This window comes from Heterodontus francisci, chromosome 36 (genome assembly GCF_036365525.1).
Source record: "Heterodontus francisci isolate sHetFra1 chromosome 36, sHetFra1.hap1, whole genome shotgun sequence".
NCBI lineage: Eukaryota > Metazoa > Chordata > Chondrichthyes > Heterodontiformes > Heterodontidae > Heterodontus > Heterodontus francisci.
In genome coordinates, this window is record NC_090406.1 from 821580 (window position 1) to 834326 (window position 12747).

At 49.8% G+C, this 12747-nt stretch overlaps 1 protein-coding gene across 1 annotated transcript in view; it reads right to left on the reverse strand.

Moving 5' to 3' along the window:
* The window catches only part of LOC137351327 (microtubule-associated serine/threonine-protein kinase 3-like), a 150105-nt gene extending 137365 nt beyond the window's left edge, over nucleotides 1-12740 (reverse strand). Inside the window, exon 1 of the mRNA XM_068015764.1 lies at nucleotides 12517-12740. Coding sequence (XP_067871865.1) covers nucleotides 12517-12599 — 83 coding nt within the window. The 5' untranslated portion in view covers nucleotides 12600-12740. The remainder of the gene's footprint in view (nucleotides 1-12516) is intronic.
* Nucleotides 12741-12747: the final 7 nt, after the last annotated feature.

Genomic DNA, 12747 nt, shown 5'->3' on the forward strand with positions numbered 1-12747 from the left:
CCTTGCAGGCAAAAGCGAAAGGAGACCTTCATTCACATCAAGCTGAGCTGCATCTGAAGCCAAGTCCCACCTCATTGACCACATGGGTAATTCCTTATCCTCTTCCCATCTCCAGACCTAGATGAGCTCACCTTTTAAGGTTCTCCTGAATGTTGACACAGTTTCTGTCTCAACCACTAACCCTGGGAGTAAATCCACAACCTCACACGCTCTCTATGGGCTTTCCCCTGCCCTCTGATCCAAATGAAGTGTTAAACCAAGACCCTGTCTGCCCTCTCAGGTGAATATAATAGATTGCACTTCCACTATTGGAATAACAGGGGAGTTCATCCCAATGTGCTGTAGCCAAAATCCATCGCTTAACCAACATAGAAAAACAGATAGTCTGGTCACTTTCTCATTGCTGTTTGTTGGATCTTGATATGCACAAGTTGGCTGCCATGTTTAATAAATTACAACAGTGACTATGCTTCAAAATTATTGAATTGGCTGTAAAAAGCTTTGGGACATCCTAAGGTTGTGAAAGGTGCTATAGAAATGCAAGTTTTTTTTTCTTATATTTAATCTTGAATCAATGGCCCCTTGTTCTAAACCCCTTAGCTGCTGAAAACAGTCTGCTTCTACCTCCCCAGTCCCATCCATTCATCATATTAAATACTCTATCATTTCACCCTTTAACCAGCATTATTCTCACAAAAAGATCCCACTTGGAGATGGGATACATTGGGAACAAGGACAATATTGGGAAACAGGAGACAGGAGTTGGAAGTTATAGAGTCAGAAGTACAACTTCGCAATACCTGGCAGCAATAACTTGCATTTTTATAGCACCTTTAACATGGTAAAATGTTGCAAGGCACTTCACATCAACGCCATCAAACAAAATTTTGACACCGAGCCACATAAGCAGATATTAGATCAGATGAGCAAAAGCTTGGGCAAAGAGGTATGTTTTAAGGAGTGTCTTAAAGGAAAAATGAAAGGTAGAGAAGTGGAGGTTTAGGGAGTGTCATGAAAGCCCTATGTGCCAAATAGAAAATATTAATTTCATCAGTTGGAACCTTGCCTTAGACTTTGCTGGAAATTCTTACAAATAGTATTTTTAAAAAGTAAACAGGCAGCCAAGATGGCCACTGCAACTTACATTTGAAACCACCAAAAACCCAGACTGGAGACAACATAACTGACTCAACCTAGCCATAACAATGGGGTACTCTCTGATTAAATTACCTGAAATGACCTTATCTGAATGGTCATCATGGGCCATCGACACCCATTGACTTTGAAAGAGCCAACCCCCACCAAGTGTGACTGAACAGCTTGAGGGGTAGAGCCTTGAATCTCAGAGAAGATTTCAGAGGACCTCATTAACACTGCAAGGAGGTTTGGTAATGTCATGTGACTGCTTGTGCAGCCCTGGGGAAACTGTAAGCTTTTTCAGACAGAATGCAGAGAGGACTAACTGGAAAAAGCCATCAATGAAGCAGCTCTCTCTCTCTCTCTCTCTCTCTCTCTCCAGTCAGACCACCACAGCCAAAAACTAGGGGACAAGGATCAAGCCCTCTCTTCTGCCTTCCGGAGCCCTGAGAAGCAAGCCTGCAACTGTGCACGTGGCCCAGTGAGGCCTTCAGGGCTACAATTTCAACCCAGGGACTGATAAACTGTATTTAAATTCCATTTATTCCAGACTCTACTCCAACCACCAAAGCTGTTTTCCCTTTGTATTCTATTTGTGTGTGTGTGTGGCTCTTTTGTAAATGTGTGCGAGAATTTTTTTAAACCGAGGCATTTCTGATCAGGGAGCCAATGTAGGTCACAGAATCACAGAATTGTTACAGCACAGAAGGAGGCCATTTGGCCCATCATGTCCACATGAGGTCAGCAAGCATGGGGTAATAGGTGAATAGGAATTGGTAGAAGTGAGGATACGGGGAGCAGAGTTTATGGAGGTTGGAAGATGGGAGGCCGGACAGGAGAGCATTGGAATAGTCAAGTCTGGAAGTAACAAAGGCACGGACGAGGATTTCAGCAGCAGGGGCGAAGTTGAGCAATGTTATGGAGGTGGAAACAGGCAATCTTAGTGACGGTGCAGATCTGCAGTCGGAAGCTGATCTTGGAGTCAGGTAGGACACTAAGGTTGTGATCAGTCTGGTTCAGCCTCAGATAGTGGCCTGGCAGACAAATAACCTCAGTGCCTAGGGAGCAGAATTTACGTTGGGGACTGAAGACAATGCCTTCAGTCTTCCTAATATTTAGTCGGAAGGATTTCTGCTTGTCCAGTGCTGGATGTCGGAAAAGCAGTCTGATAATTTAGAGATGGTGAAGGGGTCGAACAAGGTGGTGGTGAGTTAGAGCTGGGCATCGTCAGTGTACATAAGGAAACCTGATGTGTTTTAGGATGATGTCGCTGAGGGGGCAACATGTAAATGAGAAATAGGAGGCGGCCAAGGATAGATCCTTGTGGGAGACCAGAGGTAATGATGCGGGAGCAGGAGGAGAAACCATTGCAGGTGATTCTCTGGCTATGATTAGATAGATCAGAATGGAACAAGATGAGAACAGTCCACCCAACTGGACAATGGCAGAGAAGTGTTGGAGGAGGATAGTGTGGTGAACAATGCCAAAGGCTGAAGTCATGTTGAGGAGGTTAAGGAGGGTCTCCCCACCCTGACTGTACCCCACAATATCCCCCACCCTGACTGTACCCCACAACATTCTCCCACCTGAACTGCACCCTAACCCTAAGTCCTGTGGAAATGGAAGGGAGGATGATCTGTTCAGCCTAATCCCAACCTTCAATATGGCAAGCTGTGCAAGAAACCGACTGTACATGGTAAAGCTAGCTCTACATTCACAGACACCACAACCATAATCCAGCAAAGGCCCGAAGCCTAACAATGACTATAACCTGAAACTTAATTCTCTCAATACCCCTAACCCTATCAATTGTTCTAACTGTATCAAAATTCTTTACAATAATGCTAAGTCTAATGCGACTGATACCCATAGCCCTATCAATAACCTGAATAACTCTAAGCCGAACACTATAATTACCTCTAACCTTACCAAGAACTCCAAATCTCCCAAATAACCTTGAACCTTATCAATATGCCTAACCTTATAATAACCCTAATACTAGCCATAACCTAACCATAACCAACCCAAACCCAGACGAATAAGAACCGTAACATTTCCAATAACTCCAAGCCAAAGAATCCAACAAAATTGGTAACAATTATAAGGCTACTTATGGAATCCTGGGGAATGCAGATTCTGACTGGGGTGGGGGAGTGGGGGGGGGGGGGGGGGGAAAGGTGGGATCAAATGGGATATAAGCAACCAGGTGAGATGCACCAGTAGATGTAGGCTTATGCAACCCATCTGTGCTGGCTAACAGCAAGATCAATCCCAAACTAATCCCATTGCCCCACTCTCTCTCCAGAGCCCTCAATCAATCCCAAACTAATCCCACTGCCCTGCTTTCTCCCCATAGCCCTGTATCAATCCCCAAAGTAATCCCAGTGTCCTGATCTCTCTCCAGAGCCTCAATCAATCCCAAACTAATCCCACTGCCCTGCTTTCTCCCCATAGCCCTGTATCAATCCCCAAAGTAATCCCAGTGTCCTGATCTCTCTCCAGAGCCTCAATCAATCCCAAACTAATCCCACTGCCCTGCTTTCTCCCCATAGCCCTGTATCAATCCCCAAAGTAATCCCAGTGTCCTGATCTCTCTCCAGAGCCTCAATCAATCCCAAGCTCATCACACTGGTCTGCTCTCTCACCATAGCCTGTATCAATCCCAAACCAATCCCAGTGTCCTGATCTCTCTCTATTACCCTGAATCATCTCAAACTAATCCCATCGCCCTCCACTTTCCCCATAGACCTATATCAATCCCAAAACTAATCCCATTGCTCTGTTCTCTCCCCATAACCATGTATCAATCCTAAACTAAACCCACTGCCCTTCGTTCTCCACATAACCATGTACCATTCCCAAATTAACCTCACTGACCCACACCCTCCCCATAGCCCAAGAGAAATCCCCAAACTAATCCCACTGTCCCACTCTTCCCCATATCCCTGTATCAATTCTAAACTAATCCCAGTGTCCTGATGAAGGGTCACAGACCTGAAACGTTAACTCTTTTTCTCCACACACAGATCCTGCCAGAGCTGCTGAGTATTTCTGGCATTTTCTGTTCTCATCCCAGTGTCCTGATCTCTCTCCACAGCCCTGTATCAATCCCCAAACTGATCCCATTGCCGTGCACTCACCTAATAGCCCTGTATCAATCCCAAACTAATCCCACTGCCCTGCTCACTCCCCATAACCCTGTATCAATCCCAAACTAATCCCACTGCCCTGCTCACTCCCCATAGCCCTGTATCAATCCCCAAACTAATCCCACTGCCCTGCTCACTCCCCATAACCCTGTATCAATCACAAACTAATCCCACTGCCATGCTCACTCCCCATAACCCTGTATCAATCACAAACTAATGCCAGTGGCCTGATCACTCTCCCCATAGCCCTGTATCAATCCCGAACTAATCCCACTGCCCTGCTCACTCCCCATAGCCCTGAATCAATCCCAAACTAATCCCACTGCCATGCTCACTCCCCATAACCCTGTATCAATCACAAACTAATGCCAGTGGCCTGATCACTCTCCCCATAGCCCTGTATCAATCCCAAACTAATCCCACTGCCCCGTACTCTCCCCGTGGCCCTGTTTCAATCCCAAACTAATGCCAGTGGCCTGATCACTCTCCCCATAGCCCTGTATCAATCCCGAACTAATCCCACTGCCCCTCTCTCTCCCCATAGCCCTGTATCAATCCCAAACTAATCCCACTGCCCCTCTCTCTCCCCATAGCCCTGTATCAATCCCAAACTAATCCCACTGCCCCTCTCTCTCCCCATAGCCCTGTATCAATCCCAAACTAATCCCACTGCCCCTCTCTCTCCCCATAGCCCTGTATCAATTCTAAACTAATCCCACTGCCCCGCTCTCTCCCCATAGCCCTGTATCAATCCCAAACTAATCCCATTGCCCCGCTCTCTCCCCATAGCCCTGTATCAATCCTAAACTAATCCCATTGCCCCGCTCTCTCCCCAGAGCCCTGTATCAATCCCAAACTAATCCCACTGCCCCTCTCTCTCCCCATAGCCCTGTATCAATCCCAAACTAATCCCATTGCCCCGCTCTCTCCCCATAGCCCTGTATCAATCCCAAACTAATCCCACTGCCCCTCTCTCTCCCCATAGCCCTGTATCAATCCCAAACTAATCCCACTGCCCCTCTATCTCCCCATAGCCCTGTATCAATCCCAAACTAATCCCACTGCCCCTCTCTCTCCCCATAGCCCTGTATCAATCCTAAACTAATCACACTGCCCCGCTCTCTCCCCATAGCCCTGTATCAATCCCAAACTAATCCCACTGCCCCTCTCTCTCCCCATAGCCCTGTATCAATCCCAAACTAATCCCACTGCCCCGCTCTCTCCCCTTAGCCCTGTATCAATCCCAAACTAATCCCACTGCCCCTCTCTCCCCCCATAGCCCTGCATCAATCCCAAACTAATCCCATTGCCCCGCTCTCTCCCCATAGCCCTGTATCAATCCTAAACTAATCCCACTGCCCCGCTCTCTCCCCATAGCCCTGTATCAATCCCAAACTAATCCCATTGCCCCGCTCTCTCCCCATAGCCCTGTATCAATTCTGTACTAATCCCACTGCCCCGCTCTCTCCCCATAGCCCTGTATCAATCCCAAACTAATCCCACTGCCCCTCTCTCCCCCCATAGCCCTGTATCAATCCTAAACTAATCCCACTGCCCCGCTCTCTCCCCATAGCCCTGTATCAATCCCAAACTAATCCCACTGCCCCTCTCTCTCCCCATAGCCCTGTATCAATTCTAAACTAATCCCACTGCCCCGCTCTCTCCCCATAGCCCTGTATCAATCCCAAACTAATCCCATTGCCCCGCTCTCTCCCCATAGCCCTGTATCAATCCTAAACTAATCCCATTGCCCCGCTCTCTCCCCAGAGCCCTGTATCAATCCCAAACTAATCCCACTGCCCCTCTCTCTCCCCATAGCCCTGTATCAATCCCAAACTAATCCCATTGCCCCGCTCTCTCCCCATAGCCCTGTATCAATCCTAAACTAATCACACTGCCCCGCTCTCTCCCCATAGCCCTGTATCAATCCCAAACTAATCCCACTGCCCCACTCTCTCCCCATAGCCCTGTATCAATTCTAAACTAATCCCACTGCCCCTCTCTCTCCCCATAGCCCTGTATCAATTCTAAACTAATCCCACTGCCCCGCTCTCTCCCCATAGCCCTGTATCAATCCCAAACTATTCCCACTGCCCCGCTCTCTCCCCATAGCCCTGTATCAATCCCAAACTAATCCCATTGCCCCGCTCTCTCCCCATAGCCCTGTATCAATCCCAAACTAATCCCATTGCCCCGCTCTCTCCCCATAGCCCTGTATCAATCCCCAAACTAATCCCACTGCCCCGCCCTCTCCCCATAGCCCTGTATCAATCCCCAAACTAATCCCACTGCCCCGCTCTCTCCCCATAGCCCTGTATCAATCCCAAACTAATCCCACTGACTCGCTCTCTCCCCATAGCCCTGTATCAATCCCAAACTAATCCCACTGCCCCTCTCTCTCCCCATAGCCCTGTATCAATCCCAAACTAATCCCACTGCCCCTCTCTCTCCCCATAGCCCTGTATCAATCCCAAACTAATCCCACTGCCCCGCTCTCTCCGCACAGCCCTGTATCAGTCCCCAAGTTAATCCCACTGCCCCGCTCGCTCCCCATAGCCCTGTATCAATCCCAAACTAATCCCACTGCCCCGCTCTCTCCGCACAGCCCTGTATCAGTCCCCAAGTTAATCCCACTGCCCCACTCGCTCCCCATAGCCCTGTATCAATCCCAAATTAATCCCACTGCTCCGCTCTCTCCCCATAGCCCTGTATCAATCCCAAACTAATCCCACTGCCCCGCTCTCTCCGCACAGCCCTGTATCAGTCCCCGTTAATCCCACTGCCCCGCTCGCTCCCCATAGCCCTGTATCAATCCCAAACTAATCCCACTGCCCCGCTCGCTCCCCATAGCCCTGTATCAATCCCCAAATTAATCCCACTGCCCCGCTCGCTCCCCATAGCCCTGTATCAATCCCAAACTAATCCCACTGCTCCGCTCTCTCCCCATAGCCCTGTATCAATCCCAAACTAATCCCACTGCCCCGCTCTCTCCGCACAGCCCTGTATCAGTCCCCAAGTTAATGCCACTGCCCCGCTCGCTCCCCATAGCCCTGTATCAATCCCAAACTAATCCCACTGCCCCGCTCGCTCCCCATAGCCCTGTATCAATCCCAAACTAATCCCATTGCCCCACTTTCACCCCATAGCCCTGTATCAATTCTAAACTAATCCCACTGCCCCGTTCTCTCCGCACAGCCCTGTATCAGTCCCCAAATTAATCCCACTGCCCCGCTCTCTCCCCATAGCCCTGTATCAATCCCAAACTGATCCCATTGCCCCACTCTCATCCCATAGCCCTGTAACATTCCCCAAACTAATCCCACTGCCCCACTCTCTTCCCATAGCCCTGTAACATTCCCCAAACTAATCCCACTGCCCCGCTCTCTCCCCATAGCCCTGTATCAATCTGCAAACTAATCCCACTGCCCCGCTCTCTCCACATAGCCCTGTATCAATCTGCAAACTAATCCCACTGCCTCGTTTTCCCCATAGCCCTGTATCAATCTGCAAACTAATCCCACTGACTCGCTCTCTCCCCATAGCCCTGTATCAATCTGCAAACTAATCCCACTGCCCCGCTCTCTCCCCATAGCCCTGTATCAATCTGCAAACTAATCCCACTGACTCGCTCTCTCCCCCTAGCCCTGTATCAATTCTAAACTAATCCCACTGCCCCTCTCTCTCCCCATAGCCCTGTATCAATTCTAAACTAATCCCACTGCCCCGCTCTCTCCCCATAGCCCTGTATCAATCCCAAACTAATCCCACTGCCCCGCTCTCTCCCCATAGCCCTGTAACAATCCCCAAACTAATCCCACTGCCCCGCTGTCTCCCCATAGCCCTGTAACAATCCCCAAACTACTCCCACTGCCCCACTCTCTCCCCATAGCCCTGTATCAATCCCAAACTAATCCCACTGCCCCACTCTCTCCCCATAGCCCTGTATCAATCCCAAACTAATCCCACTGCCCCACTCTCTCCCCATTGCCCTGTAACAATCCCCAAACTAATCCCACTGCCCCACTCTCTCCCCATAGCCCTGTATCAATCCCAAACTAATCCCACTGCCCCGCTCTCTCCCCATAGCCCTGTAACAATCCCCAAACTAATCCCACTGCCCCGCTCTCTCCCCATAGCCCTGTAACAATCCCCAAACTAATCCCACTGCCCCACTCTCTCCCCATAGCCCTGTATCAATCCCAAACTAATCCCACTGCCCCGCTCTCTCCTCATAGCCCTGTAACAATCCCCAAACTAATCCCACTGCCCCGCTCTCTCCCCATAGCCCTGTAACAATCCCCAAACTAATCCCACTGCCCCACTCTCTCCCCATAGCCCTGTAACAATCCCCAAACTAATCCCACTGCCCCGCTCTCCCCCCATAGCCCTGTAACAATCCCCAAACTAATCCCACTGCCCCGCTCTCTCCCCATAGCCCTGTAACAATCCCCAAACTAATCCCACTGCCCCGCTCTCTCCCCATAGCCCTGTAACAATCCCCAAACTAATCCCACTGCCCCGCTCTCTCCCCATAGCCCTGTAACAATCCCCAAACTAATCCCACTGCCCCACTCTCTCCCCATAGCCCTGTAACAATCCCCAAACTAATCCCACTGCCCCACTCTCTCCCCATAGCCCTGTAACAATCCCCAAACTAATCCCACTGCCCCGCTCTCTCCCCATAGCCCTCTATCATTCTCACTTGCTGTGACAAATATTCCAAATTCCAACAATCTTCTGTGCTAACAATGATCTCCTGACCTCACCTCAATCTGAAGATAATTTTAAATTGATGTCCCTGATCAACTGAATCCCAAACCCGAGAAACTGTGGGTGGATTTTCACTGCCTGTCTGGTGTTAACTGGGAGTGGGGAAACATAGAAAATAGGAGCAGGAGTAGGCCATTCGGCCCTTCGAGCCTGCACCGACATTCAATACGATCGTGCCTGACCGTCCAAACTTAGTATCCTGTTCCCGCTTTCTCCCCGTATCCCTTGATTCCTTTAGCCCTCAGAACTATATCTAACTCTTTCTTGAATATATTTAATGATTTGGCCACAACTGCTTTCTGTGGTAGCGAATTCCACAGGCTCACCACTCTCTGGGTGAAGAAATTTCTCCTCATCTCAGTCCTGAAAGGTTTACCCCGTATCCTTAGACTATGACTCCTGGTTCTGGACTCCCCCACCATTGGGAACATCTTTCCTGCATCTACCCTGTCAAGTCCTGTTAGAATTTTATAGGTTTCTATGAGATCCCCCCTCACTCTTCTGAACTCCAGCGAATACAATCCTAACCGACTCAATCTTTCCTCATACGTCAGTCCCGCCATCCCAGGAATCAGTCTGGTAAACCTTCGCTGCACTCCCTCTATAGCAAGAACATCCTTCCTCAGATAAGGAGACCAAAACTGCACACAATATTCCAGGTGTGGCCTCACCAAGGCCCTGTATAATTGCAGCAAGATGTCCCTGCTCCTGTACTCGAATCCTCTCGCTATGAAGGCCAACATACCGTTCGCCTTCTTAACTGTCTGCTGCACCTGCATGCTTACTTTCAGTGACTGGTCTACAAGGACACACAGGTCTCACTGCACCTCCCCCTTTCCCAATCTATCACTGTTCAGATAATAATCTGCCTTTCTGTTTTTGCCACCAAAGTGGATAATAGGTTGAGAAAGGGGTGGGCAGCTCTCTGCCTCATTAACTCCAGTCACCAGCATACTGCCCACATATTCCACATGATAGGCCGCCTTTAAACACAAGGGTTTTGTGCTTTAAGTAGAATACTGGGATTAAAAGAGGGGCAGGCGCAGAGGACAGAGGGAAAGAGAGAGAGAGCAAAGTTCAGGAGCGAAGAGTCAAACAGAGATGTAGGTCACCTGCCAGAAGAAAGAAAAAAAGTCTTGCATTTCTATTGCACTTTTCATGACCACCATCCATGCTAAAGCACTTCACTGCTAATGGAGTACTTTTGAAGTGTAATCACTTTGTATTGTAGGAAACACAACAGTCAAGTTGCACACAGCAAGATCCCACAAGCAGCAAAGTGATTATGACCAGATCATCTGTTTTAGTGATGTTGGTTTCGGGATAAGTATTGGCCAGGGCACTGGGGAGAACTCTCCTGCTCTTCTTTGAAACAGTGACCACGGGATCTTTTAAATCATCTGAGAGGGTAGATGGGGCCTTGTTTTAACATATCACTTGAAAGGCAGCATATTCAACAGTGCAGCACTCTCTCAGTACTGACCCACCGACAGTGCAGCACTCCCTCAGTACTGACCCTCCGACAGTGCAGCACTCCCTCAGTACTGACCCTCTGACAGTGCAGCACTCCCTCAGTACTGACCCTCTGACAGTGCAGCACTCCCTCAGTACTGACCCACCGACAGTGCAGCACTCTCTGAGTACTGACCCTCCGACAGTGCAGCACTCCCTCAGTACTGACCCTCCGACAATGCAGCACTCCCTCAGTACTGACCCTCCGACAGTGCAGCACTCTCTCAGTACTGACCCTCCGACAGTGCAGCACTCTCTCAGTACTGACCCTCCGACAGTGCAGCACTCCCTCAGTACTGACCCACCGACAGTGCAGCACTCTCTCAGTACTGACCCTCCGACAGTGCAGCACTCCCTCAGTACTGACCCTCCGACAGTGCAGCACTCCCTCAGTACTGACCCACTGACAGTGCAGCACTCTCTCAGTACTGACCCTCCGACAGTGCAGCACTCCCTCAGTACTGACCCACCGACAGTGCAGCACTCTCTCAGTACTGACCCTCCGACAGTGCAGCACTCTCTCAGTACTGACCCTCCGACAGTGCAGCACTCCCTCAGTACTGACCCTCCGACAGTGCAGCACTCTCTCAGTACTGACCCTCCGACAGTGCAGCACTCTCTCAGTACTGACCCTCCGACAGTGCAGCACTCCCTCAGTACTGACCCTCCGACAGTGCAGCACTCTCTCAGTACTGACCCTCCGACAGTGCAGCACTCCCTCAGTACTGACCCTCCGACAGTGCGACGCTCCCTCAGTGCTGTCCCTCCGACAGTGCAGCACTCCCTCAGTACTGACCCACCGACAGTGCAGCACTCCCTCAGTACTGACCCACCGACAGTGCAGCACTCTCTCAGTACTGACCCTCCGACAGTGCAGCACTCTCTCAGTACTGACCCTCCGACAGTGCAGCACTCCCTCAGTACTGACCCTCCGACAGTGCAGCACTCCCTCAGTACTGACCCACCGACAGTGCAGCACTCTCTCAGTACTGACCCACCGACAGTGCAGCACTCCCTCAGTACTGACCCTCAGACAGTGCAGCACTCCCTCAGTACTGACCCACCGACAGTGCAGCACTCCCTCAGTACTGACCCACCGACAGTGCAGCACTCTCTCAGTACTGACCCTCCGACAGTGCAGCACTCCCTCAGTACTGACCCTCCGACAGTGCAGCACTCTCTCAGTACTGACCCACCGACAGTGCAGCACTCCCTCAGTACTGACCCTCCGACAGTGCAGCACTCCCTCAGTACTGACCCACCAACAGTGCAGCACTCTCTCAGTACTGACCCTCCGATAGTGCAGCACTCCCTCAGTACTGACCCTCCGACAGTGCAGCACTCCCTCAGTACTATACTGGAATATCAGCTTTGATTCTTGTGCACAAACCCTCGACGGGGTTTCAAACCTGACAGAGTTGAGTTGATAGCAACTGAAACCACTGCGGAAAGCTAAAAATAGAAGACAGAAAGATGTTGAGGAGACAGAAATAAAAGGGTAGGATAACCAGAAGTGAAAGAGGACACAAAGAGACAGAAAAGAATGAAGGAAAGAGAAATGAGGTAATGCGGAGACTGTTTAATCTGAATTATGTCATTCGATGTGATGCAACTTCCATGACTGGAGTTTCCATCTGATGAAAAATAAATGAAGACATGAAGCCACCGAACCTCCTCCAGCTGTTAGCGGAAGTGGAGCCCTCTTCACATTGCACTTTGAAAACACACCCGGGAGCATCTGTTACTGAAATATTAAACATAGTTTTACAGTCACTTCCAAAGCAGCACTTATCTGTCAGGGCTGTTTGGCCTACTCCAGTTCCTGTGTTCAATTGCAGTCTGAACAGTTGGAGAGGGAGTTCAGGATCTATTAAAGAGCCTGCCTGGGGAGGGGGTTGAGCACATGGCAGGGACTTCAAATACTGTTAATATCCAGTCAAAAACGTACCTTTTAGAGCGCTGAAGCAAAGCTCCTGTCACAAAGTGGCTCTTGTAGCTGGGCAGCCCCATCCAGTAGCTTGGATCAGACATGACCGTACTCAGACAAGTCCTGATCAGCAATTCAAAGGTTAAAATAGAATGTCCATTTGGGATGTTGAATACTTGATACTTCTCTCTGTTCTTTTAAAATCAGAGTCCCAAACTTGCATCTTCTCAGTGCCTGGGTCTCCGAGTGTTA